This window comes from Sinocyclocheilus anshuiensis, unplaced genomic scaffold (genome assembly GCF_001515605.1).
Source record: "Sinocyclocheilus anshuiensis isolate Anshui unplaced genomic scaffold, SAMN03320099.WGS_v1.1 scaffold38, whole genome shotgun sequence".
In the NCBI taxonomy this organism is placed as follows: Eukaryota; Metazoa; Chordata; class Actinopteri; order Cypriniformes; family Cyprinidae; genus Sinocyclocheilus; species Sinocyclocheilus anshuiensis.
In genome coordinates this window covers 585353-599749 of record NW_015544213.1, presented here as the reverse complement: position 1 = coordinate 599749, position 14397 = coordinate 585353, and the positions used below count along the sequence as shown (strand labels likewise).

Genomic DNA, 14397 nt, shown 5'->3' with positions numbered 1-14397 from the left:
AAAAAATATATATATATATATATATATATATATATATATATATATTTCAGTTAGTTGCCAAAGCAATATTACTAATTTTTGATGTTGAAGTACTAAAATAACTAAAATTGAAATAAAAACAAATTAAAACTAAACAGAAAAATAGAAAAGCACATAAAATTACTAAACCATAAACTTAAAATATAATTAAAGTGAAAACTAAAAATATACAAATAAAAGATAATTAAAAATATTAATGAATACTATAATAACACTACAATACAAGAGTTAAGGCACATTTCTGATTTTGAAGCAATAAAGTCTAAGTACTAAAATGACTAAAACTGAAATAAAAATAAATTAAAGCTAAACAGAAAATGTAAAAACAATGACAAAAAGCACATAACAAAATTACTAAAATTCAAAAACCTACACTTAAATGAAAATGAAAACTAAAAATAAAAGCTAATTCTAAATATTCATAAATGCTATAATAAATAATATTAAAATAACAGGAAAAAAAGAGTTAAAGGTTGATATTGATATTGGGTTTTTGGGTTGATATTGCTTCCAGTTCATTTGTTACACTGGAAATGGATGATCAGGCTGGGCACATTGCATTGTGGGAATTTGAGTAGTTTTTGAGTGTCCTTGATTGTTCTGGTACTAGTTAAATGGTTCTGCAATTTCTTCTCTTTTATATTAATAAAAAGCAGTGTTTAATTTAGGTTAATTGCATTACAGTTGCTGATATCTGCACTTTTTCTCACTACAAACGTTTAAAAAGAAATGCACTTATCAGTGATATGGCCTGGTGGTCAATGCATGGGCAACCTAGAGTCCAGACTTGATAAAAGTCTCTGATAACGGCTTCGACTTCATGTTATTAATGCAATGCAGAAAGCACATTCTCATTGTAATTACTCTAAACACAAACAGAGTGTGAATCAAACGCTTCAACCCCTATTGTTTCAGAAGTGTGTTTGGCATTTAGGTGTGACAGACCCAGCTGGGATCTGCCTCCCTCAGGGAACATTCCAGAATATGGATGATGAACATGGCTAGGACTCACAGATGCTGTTGACTGGATAACAGTAGCTGATCCGTCACCCCAGACTTATGTGTCAACAGCAATGGTGTCTTGCAACTGGTGCTGTGTCTCTATCTGATGTATTGATTACTGAATCAAGTTAACCATTGCCCAATAAATATGGCAGTAATTAGAATAGTTTTTTTTTGTGCTTTTCTTATTATTGTTCAAATATCACTACTTTTTAGCCAATCAAGTCTTTTTTAGTTGAATCAGGTCTTAATCTGTGAAGTGACGATAAGCAAAAAAAAATAAATTACATTTTTAATAAAAAATGTTAATAAAAAAATACAAAAACTGCATCAACATCATAATAATTATAAAATACACACTTAATAAAGATGCATGTGTAACGGAGGCCAGCGAGTAAGTGCTGTGCAGGTAAACCTCACTCCCCTGACCTCAAGAGACGCACTAGCGACTAACGCTAGAGGCTGCAGTCTTTAGCCTCCTTGTTAGTGCGTCCGCCTCCCATGCCGGAGACCTGGGTTCGAGACCCACTCAGAACAAGAACGAGGTGTGGCGGTGAGGACCCGGGAAAGAGGGGTTACACATGCATTATTAAAAACTATATGCCAATAGTTTAGTTTTTTTTCCCCTTTAAATATCAATACTTTTTAGCCAATCAATCATTTAGGTTTGAATATGACAAAGAAAAAATTATAAAGAAAAATAAGGATCTAAAATCCTGAAATACAGTTAGATCAATAAAAATAAAAACTGAATCAGGTCTTAACCCATGCATTTCAAAAACTGATTTGCAATATTATTAACAAAAACAACAACAATGACAACAAGAGTAATAATAATAATAATAATAATAATAATAGATTTAACCTATTTTAAAAACTTGTTTTAACCCACGCATTTAAAAATATGATTTACAATATTGGCGATGATGATAACAAGAAGAATTGTTGTTTTAACCCATGCATTCCAAAAATTGATATGCAATATTGATGATGATGTTAACAACTACAATAGATTTCAACATCAAAAATTGATTTGTAATATAAATATTAATTATTGATATTAATATAAAAATATAACAATAATAATTATTATAAAATACAAGCATAATAAAAATGCATTTTTTATTTAAAATTATTTGCATAACAGTTAAGCCATATGCATTTCATTTCATTTTACTTTGAATTAAGTTTTATTTTACATTTTAATCTGAATTACAATTACTGTATCCTGCATGCTCAGTTCCAATTCAATTCAAATGGAGGATTTCAGTTGGAACTTGAAGGCACCCAGCATTTAATTCTGAATCTCACACAAGCCTGCTGTGCATGCTGGTAATGGATTAGTAGCCTAAAGCAGTGTAGAAGGATCAATCAATGAAACTGAGTGGAGTGGGATTGAACAGTGGACTGTGGACAGAGGTGATGGGAGAGCATGTGCATATCTCACTAGCTTTGAGCAGGATCTCTGTGGCCTGCTGTTGCACTCTGTCTCTGGATGCCTCCAGCTCACACTCCGCCTCCCTCTGCCTGATTTCCACGATCTCCGTGTCCTTAGTCACCTCCTCCAACTGTTTATGCAGCTCCTGCAGACACACATACAAATCAATCAAAAAAACGACCAAAACACTTGACATAAACCTCTCTATCTCTCTGTTCATTACTGAGAGCGGCCTCTCTATATTTAACCATCATGTGGTTTCTTGCTTTGTCTCTCTCTCGTCCTCTCATGTCACGCTTTCCATTTTTGCTCCTCTCACACTGTCTCCTCTGTTCTCAAATTCATCCTCATTAATTGTGCATGTACACATTAGCTCTTGCTCCCTTTCATCTCTGCTCTGTCGCTTTCTAAAAGAACTTCTCTCGGCTTCCATCGCTCATTGTGTTTCAAACTTTTTCCTTCACTTCCACCATTGTGGAGCTCATGTTCAAATCATCGACTTTTCCACTGAATGAATTCATATGATGTATTTTGTTCTTCTATAACAAAGACAGCAGAAAGGGAAAGAAACGGACCACTTGTATGAAAATTTCAGCATTGTAATGCTACATACATTGTCTTTTTGGTAGAACGAACATGCACAACATTGTCGCCAGATTTTATTAGTGATTTAAAATTTACTATTGAAACATAATCTTGAAGTTTTGGAGATTTAGGTCTTTGCCCATTCAAGCACATAGAAGCTTTAAAAAAAAAAAAAACTCAAAAACCACTGCCTGGGGATATACTAAGAAGGCGACTGCATGAACTGTTTTGCCTAACAATAACTTTTTCTTTATTATGATTATAACTTGAATGGTTAAGTTTTAGCAGTACCATAACTGGATGGTTTCACTGGTGCAGTGAGAGTGTTATATGAACTTAGATATTCAATATTCATTAAATAATGCACATTTAGGTGCACGGTTCACAAGAGAGTAGTATGCAATTTTAAGTAGGATTCAGTAGGCTTCTCTGTCTGTCTGTCTATCTCTATTATATGGACAAAAGTATTGGGACATACCTCTTAATTACTGAATTCAGGTTTATTACAATTGTAAACTTAAGTCCTTAAACTTAAGTTAACTCAAGTCCCTGTTGGTATAATGGTCCAGTGTCCCAATACTTTTGCCCATCCATCCATTTAGTATACCATTTAAAAGTTTGGGGTCAGTAAGATTAAAAAAAAAGAAGAAATTAATACTTTTAGTTTTACTATTCAGCAAGTATGCATTAAATTAATCAAATCCATTTATTAAATTAAATTAAATATAATTAAAATAATAAATTAATAAAAATATAATTAATAAAAACTCAAAGGTCTTCACAGCAACCATAAAAAAAAAAACATTCAGTTTAACTTGAAGAAACTGTGACAGAAATATATTACTGAATGTAATGATAGTACTACTACTACTACTAATAAAATTATTATTAAAACATTATTTAAGGAATATTTACCAGGAAAAAATATTTACCAGAATTTATTTACCAGAAAAATGTAAACATTTCACGAAAAAAATAAAAAAATAAATAATAATAATATATTTTTTAATAAAATCAATTATTTAGAGATGCTTTTGATTATTACAATTTAAATGAAACCATTGAAATGGAATCCAGAAAATTAATGGAAAAAAAAATTGGTAAAATTGGTAATTGGTAAAAATAAAACTGAATTTGAGAAAAAACTTATTTCATAGAGCCTTAACAATGTAATTGTTGTTAAACTTTTAATAAATCGCTGTTAAATTGTGTTTCATGATTTCAATTAATTAGACATGCTTTTTGATTAATAAAATGTAACTTTACCATTAAAACAGAGTCTAAAAAAACAACAACAAAAAAAACCCAACAGAATTTGGATTAAAAAAAAAAAAAAGTAATTTGGGAAAAAATAGATTTTATAGGGCCCTAATAATGTTACAAAAGATTTATGCTTCATATAAATCATGTTCATTTGGACTTTCTATTCATTAAAGAATCCTGAAAAAATTGGTTTCCGCAAAAAAGCTGTTTTCAACATTGATAATAATCAATTCAACATTTCAAGTACAACTATTTTCATCATTGATAATAATGAGAAATGTTTCTTGAGCACCAAATCAGGATATTAGAATGATTTCTGAAAGTTCAGTTTACACTAAATACCATTTAAAAAACTTTAAATACTTGAAATTGTTATAATATTCTTGTATTAAAGTATTATAGTAAAATAGCATTGTTTTTACTGTATTCTTAATTGTATTTTTTGAAGGAATGTCTGGTGCTATACTAAAAATGCCCTTGTAAAGTGAGCTGTGAAATCTTTTAATAAGGTGACAGGAGTCTCATCTGGAAACAGCACCATGCAGTTGGGTAAAAATCAGCACCTGGGGAATCTAAATGTCTTTGATTGAAGCGTGTCTGATTTACAAAACTGTGACTGCAGGCTATTTGACCTCAGATATTTGGGGTTTGAATTCAATGATTTCACCTCTTAATGCTTTTTGTTTATACTAAATGCTCCAAGAGATGTGACGTTGATCCTACAAACATCTCTTACCTGAGAAATTCAGCATTTGATCAGCAAAGATTAACAAAAAACGAGCACAGACCCCAGGGAATCGGATCATTATGAGTTCCAGTCTGAAAATGTCACAGTGACTAAAGATCGATTGCATTAAAGATCTGCTCTGTGTGTGTGTGTGTTGAGCTAAAGAGGCTCAGCACATTGTCATTAAATAGTCATTATAATGTGTCATAAAAGCTTAAGACAAACATAATATTAAACTGGCCATCATTGTTCATTTGAACGGCCATATTATAAATCAAGCCAAGCATGTATCTTTTGATGACACTCATAAATTACATTTCGTCAGTTCCTCCATTCATTTTTGAAGGCAAAGACAATTCAGAGTTCAGGATGTGTGCCACTGCGTTTGAAGTCTCTACTGTAAATGTGCCTGAAATATCTGATGCGTTCAGAATGAAACCAAAACACCAGTTTGACATTCACTGCTACAATGTTCTGCGTATGCCATTTTGATTATTTAAAATACACTGCAGAGGGTTAAAGAAATACTGTATTTGTTCTAACATGTGTTTGTAAATGACTTATGAATGTAACTTTTTTTTATTGACATCAAACAGCATTTGTAACCCATTTTAGTACCATAATGTGATGCAATTTAAACAAGATATTCAACAAGAAAAAGCATGTAGGGCAGTTAATTTAAAATGAGACCAGCAGCCAGTAATGTGTTAGGAAATGAGCTGGGAATTTAGCTGTCATTTTAACTATTAAGATTAGATGATTCTCATTAGATGTATTAGAAAATGAGATTAAACATGCAACATACGATTTAAGCATCAATACATTTACTAATAAAAGTGAAATTCGGCACAAAGCCAATCAGAGTTTAATAAAAAATAAATTCAATAATTTAAAGTTAAGTTAAGTTAAGTTGTTGAACTGAACTGAACTGAACTGAATTGATAGTCCACTAAATAATGTATGGAAAAACACAATGGAAGTCACTGTGGTTAAAAACTGTCTTCAATATATCCTCTAAATATCAAAAGAAAGTTGCTAACACTTCCATTTATAGACCAATTCTCACTATTGACTAGTTACTTATTAGCATGCGTATCATATTGGCTGTTTATTAGTACTTTTTTATTAGTACAAAATTCATAGTTAATAGTCAATTAATAGTGAGAATTGGCCCCCCAAACCAAAGTGTGACCAGAAAATAATACCAGGGTGAGTAAATGATGAAAGAATTTTCATTTTTGGGTGAACAATACCATTAAATAATTTTTTAAATTATTATTATTTTTTTATTTAATTTAAATTAATTTTTTTAATTTAATTTAATTTAATTAGCTTTTTACAATATACATTGTTCTAAAACAGCTTTACTGCTATAAAAAATGAAAACATAAAGAAATAAAATAAAATCAAGAAGGTAAAAGGAAAAGACAAAAGAGTCATAAAGTGCTATGTTGTATCTAACCCCTATCATTTTATTTCAAAGGACATGTGATGCATCTGGTGGTTTACCTTGATGTTGTTCTCCGCAGCAATGAGAGAGGCCTGCATTTTGTGGGATTTCTCCCTGCTCTCCCTGGCCTCATCCTGCACCCGCTGCAGTTCGCTGCGCAGCTTCCCCAGAGTCTTCTGCAGCGCCGCTTCCTGCGCCTGGAACTCCTTCCTCAGCTCCGCTTCGGTCTTCTTCCAGGCCAGCAGGTTCTCTGCGGTCATCAGCTGCGTACGCTTCATGGCCTCCAGTTCCCGTTCGTAGAAGGACTGGGCTTTATTTAGCTTGACCTCGTACTCCTCCACCAGACGCTTCTTGTCCTGTTTTAGTTCCTCAACTCTTTCGGTCAGTGAATCCACCTCTGCTTTATGAAGCTGTCCCAGTTTCTCCTGGTCTTTGCTGTAGTTGGCATTCTGGCTTTGGTGTGAACGAAGCAGGTCTTGAACCTGTAAAAGCAACATGCATTCAAGTTTTTTTTTTTTTAGTGGATACAAACCACTTGCTGCTTACCAAACAGCGACAAGCAATTTGACAGTTCAAACTGAATATGAAAATGCAACAGAGCATGACACATTTACATTTACAACAATCAGATGTTATCTGATGTTTAATGTACAGTTATTAGGACAGGATTTTGAAAAACATCATTTTTGCTTCATTAATGCAGTGTAGCCTTGTGATTTAAAATCAAAGCTGGCAAACTAATGGTTCAAACCCCACAAGGGTCAGTTTATGAACTCTGGCCAGTGACCTTGACCCAAGGTTGCTCCAGAGGTACTGTCCCTGTAAAAATTGTAATGTTAATCAACAGATTATTATAATTTACCCAAACTTAAATAAATCTAAACATAAAAATGAATGTTCAGCAAAAAGAAAATAATAATAATAATAATAATTATTTTTTTCTGAACATAGTTTTACCTTGTAACACTAAAGAGTCACATGACACCGGGGAGAGAAAATGGCTAATTGGGCCCAATTTGGACATTTTCACTTAGGGGTGTACTCACTTTTGTGGCCAGTGGTTTAGACATTAATGGCTGTGTGTTGAGTTATTTTGAGGGGACAGCAAATTTACTGTTATACAAGCTGTACACTCACTACTTTACATTGTAGCAAAGTGTCATTTCTTCAGTGTTGTCACATGCCAAGGTATAATAAAATATTTACAAAAATGTGAGGGGTGTACTCACTTCTGTGAGATACTGTATATATATATATATATATACACACACACACACACACACACACACATATATATATATAAAGTTTGGAATTTTTTCAGGTAAATTAACTTAATATACTTCTATAGTGCTTTTTCAAAGCTCAAAGTCACTTTACAATCATCCAGATGAATCAATCTGATATGTGGCCTAAAATAGGAATGTGAATTTTTCATTTCACAAATTTTTTATCACATGGCTATAAAATACGATTTATTTGTGTTTAGTCCACCTCTTAAATTCAGCACAAAAATCTATATTTTCAAGGCAACAGTGAATTTAATGAGCATGAGCACAGATTCAGCTGTGTGAATGACTGGTTAGTCCCTAAAACGTCAGCAAGCCTGACTTTGATGGTTTTCCATCAAAATATGAGTTTGATTTAATTGAAAAATGAGGAAATTAAGATGTTAAAGTATTACATATTTAGTTCAAACATTTAAGTTTATTAATTCTAAGTTTACAGTTGTATTATTGTTTTATTTATTTTTTCTTCATTTTACAGTGAAACATTACAGCAGTAATATTTTGATTGGATGTAGTAATTGTTAAATTACTAACAATAATTTAATAACAATTAATTTTTTTTTATATATTTTAAATCAGAAAAATTGCAATGAGATTTTTGTCCCTAAATCATGCAGCCCTAGGACAGACATACATTTTTATATGTATCATAGGTAAATAAAGTAAAAAACACTCGACACACCTCCTGCCGATGTCCAGCACGTAGCTCCTCAAGAGCCTGCTGTTTCTCCTGCTGAAACTGGGCCTGCAACTGTCCAAAGGAGCGGAGCTTCTCCTCGAAAGAGCGTCGCATTTCCTCCACCTCTCGGGACATGGTGACCACGCGCTGCGTGTGCTGTGCCTCCGTGCACAGCTGCATGTCCTCCACCCGCTGGCGGTACGTCTCGAACTCTGCCAGGGCCTGGCGCTTCATCCGCTCGTGCAGCTCCATGGACTCCTCCAGAGACTGAATGCGCCGCTTCAAGTCCATCTCGTCGCTGATCTTGCTCTTGTACTGCATGATCTTCTCCCGCGTTTCCGAGAGGATCTGCTGCACCTCCTCCTCGTGGGCTTCCTTCAGGGTCTGGATGGCCGCTTCGTGCTCGTCATTCTTGGTGTTGAGGGCATAGATCACCTGGACATGCGAAAGGAGAAATGGAGAAATAGTTGAATCATCTTCTAGAACCTTCTAGGCAACAGAACCTGTGTTTGCTCAGTCCATGACAGCTTAAAAAGTTGAGAAATTCCACGGAACAAGCTTAAAGTTAAAGGTTAAGTAAACACTGTTTAGCTGATCTAGAGCTTTTGTGCTCAATGCATTACACATGTAAAGCCACTCAATGAACCGAGACACTTTAGCAAGCTTTCATTGACTGACCTTTAAATCCAGAAGATTTATGTCCAGCTCAAATATGGGAAAGGTTTTCCATTATACTTTGAGATGTTATACTTATAGGGTAACACCTTATTTACAACAAAACTTTTCTGTTTCTTGCTATACTTATTCTGTAGTGGCTGTAAAGTGTACAATGGACATCAAGTGACCACAAAAAGTACCAAAACTGCACATAAAAGTACAAATAGGCTTGACAATTTGTGAAAAATATTAGCATGCCATAAGCTGAAGCTGCACAGAAATGAACAATTTTCACTGTAATATTTCATTTAACTTGCATAGTTTTATTTCATGGTCTTTGAAGATGTCAAGTAACCTGTTCATGTTGTCATCTGCATAATTTGGGTACTTATACAAAGTTAAAGGTCATTGGATGTTTTACCTTTGACATCAGCAACAAAATAATAATTATAAAAAACGAAATAATAATTATTGTTTTGCCTATCTTTTAAATACTATGCAAATAACTATGCAAGTAGGGTGTATAACTGCATGGTTAGTTGCAATTTATTATTTTTCCCAGCCGTCTGTGACCCTTTTAGTACAAAAATGTGACCTATTTATGAGTTGCAACCCACCAACTGAGAACTGCCTAGTCCAGAAAGATTAATTATTAAAGAGATAAATTATTTCGTTTTTTTATACCCTGAAAGAGTTTGCTAACGCATCATTTTCTTTGAGAAAGCTAATCAGAAACAGTGCACAAAAACTAGAGATACGTATTTAATTTTTAATTCACTCAGTTAGGGAGAGAGCATGAAAGTCTCTAAAAATGGGTCTGAGATTGCCTTCATGAAATAAAACTTTGGGATGCTCATGAATACTTTTTGTTACTTTGTTAAAATTAAAGACATGGAATCTTAGCTCATAAATATTAGGTCATGCACAAATAATTTAACATGGTCTTTTTAATTGTGTTGTGCTGAAGTATTAAACAGAGATCGTACATAAATTCATACCTACATCCAGCATCGCCAGCCTCCGAATTTTAAATCAGAGCACAAATGCATATAAACATATTCACAAAAAAAAACAAAAAAAAAAACAGAAAATGCAATTTCAGTGTTGAAACAGCAAAGACATCTAAAAAGACAAAATAAATAGCTCTTATTTCTTCTCAGCCAAACTATTCCCCTGCTTGATTATTTGGAAAAACAAAGTGACCTTCGACTGCAATTCTCATGCTTTGTGTGTCCGGCTCTCACTTCATTTCCATAATTGTCTAGACATCTGATTAGGTGAGATCCGTTCGGCCACCTGAGAGCGGCACAATAGAGTTATCTCCTTTACAAATCCTGCTCTGTGAGAAACCGTGACTCAGTTTGAAGACGTACAGTATGTGCTCCTCTCATTACATCTATAGTCGACTCTCTTCCAGGATTGACCACAGAGGATTCCATTATTCTCCAGTTTTATTTCACCACACTTTTCACACAGTTCATTCTCTCAGCCAGACAAAAACGAGCTGATAAGGGCAGCAGTGGACACAGAAGAAACGGCGGTTCAGTTACTTTGACTTATGTTTGCTCTCTCTCAGTCAATGCATGTCGATGTCTGGAGCCGATCCCGAGAGATGCGCAAAAACTAGCCATATCGGTTGTGTTATCTGCTCCTTTACTGCGTGAAAGTGGAGAAAATCCTCACAGTCCTGATCATAACCAAACTGATAATTGGCCTGTTTTCCAATGGCGATACAACTACCTTACTGACTTGGTAACACTTTAAAATAAGGTCTCATTTGTTAAGATTAGTTAATGCATTAACAGACATGAACTAACAATGAACAATATATTTTTACAGAATTTATTAATCTGTGTTAACGTTAGTTAATAAAAATATTACTGTTCATGTTAGTTCACACCACATTAACTAATGTTAATAGATACAAGTTTTAATCATGTATTAGGAAGTTTTGAACTCAGCATTTATTAATCTTAGTTAATATTATGTAAATGTTGCTTTATTAATCTTAGTTAATATTATGTAAATGTTGCTTGGGTTAACTAATATAATTAATTAATGTTAACAAATGAATCCTTATTGTAAAGTGTTACCACTGACTTTAGCTTATGCTGCTTTTAAGGGCACTTGTGAAGCTCCTGTGTTTGAGATGGGCAGTCTATATATTACCTGTAAGGCATGTGAGATGAAAATACAGTATGGAAGTAGCCAAACCAAACAGTATTTAACAGCTATTTTTTCCCCCGTTGTACCGGTAATTGTTAATCTGAATACACATGCATTATTTATGCATATTATCTAATAAATAATATCTGGTAACACTTCATGATGCATTAGATATGAATTAACAACGAAGAATGAATTAAAATAATTTTTAAATGTATGACATTTTATTAAATGTAGATTAATATTCATTTATGAATGTACTACTGTTCACTGTTAATTTTCAATTTTACTCAATATTAAAAGATTAATTCAAACTCGAAATGCTAAAAATGCATATGAATAAATAAAAATGTAACAATATTAATATAAAAAGTTAGCTAATGCGATATCTTGTTAACAAATAGATTATATTAACTAATAGATTACATTACTGTAAAGTGTTATCAAATAATTAGCATAAAACAAAATATGAAGCATGAGTTTTGTAATGAAAATTTAAATAACTACACAAAACCATTCACCACTGCAATTTAATTTAAATTAGTAAAATAAACTGTAATACTGTGAAATATGATCAGAATTTCAAATATCTGTTTTCTATTTGAATATATTTTAATATGTAATTTACTCCTGTGATACAAAGCTGAATTTTCAGAAACATTACTCTAGTCTTCAGTGTCACATGATCCTTCAGAAATCATTCTAATATGCCGATTTGCTGCTCAATAAATATTTCTTATTGTTATCAATGTTGAAAACAGTTGTGCTGATTAATATTTTTTATTGGAAACGGCAAGACCTTTTTTTCAGGATTCTTTGATGAACAGAAAGTTTAAAAAAGCAGAAATTATTTGAAATATAAATATTTTCATAATGTAAATGCATCCCTCTGCATTGTAAAAACAACAACAATATAAAACAAAAGTAAATAAAACAAAGATTATTGAAATTTTATTTAAAAAAATGTTTGTTTTATTAAAAAAATACTGTTTCAGTCTTTCTTTTTATAATAAAAAAAAAAATAAAAATCTCAACTTATCAAACAGTAGTGTAGCTGATAGTTATGACTCTTCTTGAGGGAATGCATGACTCTTTCTTGGAAGGACAATTCATACTTTTAGCCCCTGTATGCATCACGCATCCTGAAGACCCTTTCATGGAAGGACGTGCAGAGAATACCGCTAGCCGTCTACCTGTGCAATAGTCTGCAGTAAGAGGCAAAACACAGTCCCGAGAGCTTGTGAAATGAAAGTGGCAGCCATCCTGTATAGGACTATATTAAAATTCAGAAGGCAGTCAGAGTGCCAGCATTCACTTTAAATCTCAGAACATCCTGGAAGTTACGCCCTCACGCTGATGTGCACTGACTGATGCTGAGAAAAACACTCCTGGAATGGTTTAGCTATTTCACTTGCAAAAAGAGTCAATTTGACTAAAACAGTTTTTGAGCTATTATGTTTAGAAGTCTAGTCATATTTCTCTGAATATGTTCAATTGGTACATTCCAGTACAGTGTTAAAATTGCTATCATGCTGTAAATAAAAGCCGTGGTCATGAGCTCTGTGCACATAATCGAGCGAGTTTGTCATCTAGACAAGATTTTAAGGCATCAAAAGTACACTTCTGTTGTGATGTCTTTTCTAAACAAGTTTTGACCAGCTTTATCGTTTCAAAACTTGACTAATTGTACTGTGTGCGTAGGGTGTTGTTGTTAGCTTAGCAATACACTCAGAATCAGCTATGAACATTTAGTCAAAAACTTCAGAGTACATACTATATTTGACAAAGTATCTATAAGTATGCATAAATCTGGCATGGTGCAAATATCATGTGACTTACTGTATGTCATCAACCGCATTATTGTTCCCCACCATTTACAAATAATAGTAAAACTTCCAGTGGACGTACTCTTTAAATTCGCAGCACAAACAGTACGGTATCTAGATATTTTACAGCATATTTGTACATATTGCTACTTTGCAGGGGTGTGAAGTAACACATTGCAAATACTCACTTTACTGTAATTAAGTAGTTTTTTTTATCAGAAATTGTACTTTTTTGAGTAGTTTAAAAATGGTGTGTTTTTACTCGAGTACATTTTTAGTAATGCATCTGTACTTTTACTCTGCTATTTTCCCTCCGTTTGTGGTAGTTACATGCTTGTTTTAATTTTATTTTTGTCCATCAACGTGATTGGATGGGGAGACGGTAATCGGTCTGGTGACTCTCGTCAAATCAAATTGTGCATAGAAAACTTTAACTGTCAACTGCTGTTAATCATGGCTGCTGGAAGCGCATTCTTCAAGCTTAAATTCAGTCGAGTTATCAGCATCTTCCTCTAATATGTTAAGGTAAATTTCGGATTTCTGCTTAAAAACGGCTTACCATGGCTTAATGTACTGAAATTGGAGGACCAGATTCAGTATGCACCTTATTGATGACCAATGGCATTATAATACTGCATCTCTGTCAGCTAGACTTGTGCCGGTATTCGGTAATGCGATATATTACGGTAATGAATATGCACGACATTGTTATCGTGGGCTCTTCTAAATACCGTGAATAATTATGTATTACAAGTTATTCAGAATTTTGAATGCATTTTAAGAATACTTTTCCCATCAACTGGTCAGAATGCACAACACCGCTGTATGCTGCGTGAAAGACGAGTGCGCACTCTGATGTAAATAAGCGTGGACGAGAAGCACATGGCGGAACATGTGAGAGACGCTCTGGATGAAAGCGCACTTTCACTCTCTGACAGCAGATGGCGCTAAACTGCAGAAATAATAATAATAATAATAATAATAATAATAATTCATTTAAATGAAACCCTGTAAACAAAGCAGCTGCTCTACGTTCTTCTGAATCGTGTTTAAATAATTTAAACAGCCATTCAGATTTGTGTATTTGCTATGATGTTCATCACAGCGCCAAATACTTAAATATTTAGACTTAATAGGCTATTTATTTTCAAACTTTTTTTTTACATTTTAATCTGGACTACAACATGCCCTAGATATTGTTTGAAAGTGTTTTGATTCTTTATTGTTCGGTCACACTTTACATTAGGGCTTCATTAGTTAACATAAACTGCCAATGAAA

At 33.3% G+C, this 14397-nt stretch overlaps 1 protein-coding gene across 2 annotated transcripts in view; it reads right to left on the bottom strand.

The window, feature by feature from the left end:
- Positions 1–14397, bottom strand: part of LOC107697135 (protein FAM184A-like) — a 141793-nt gene that overhangs the window by 77351 nt on the left and 50045 nt on the right. For both annotated transcript variants that reach the window (XM_016497787.1, XM_016497786.1), the window contains exons 2-4: positions 8473–8904; positions 6564–6986; positions 2489–2624 (exon numbers count right to left, since the gene is read on the bottom strand). In XM_016497787.1, the coding sequence (XP_016353273.1) occupies positions 2489–2624; positions 6564–6986; positions 8473–8904 (991 nt within the window). The remainder of the gene's footprint in view (positions 1–2488; positions 2625–6563; positions 6987–8472; positions 8905–14397) is intronic.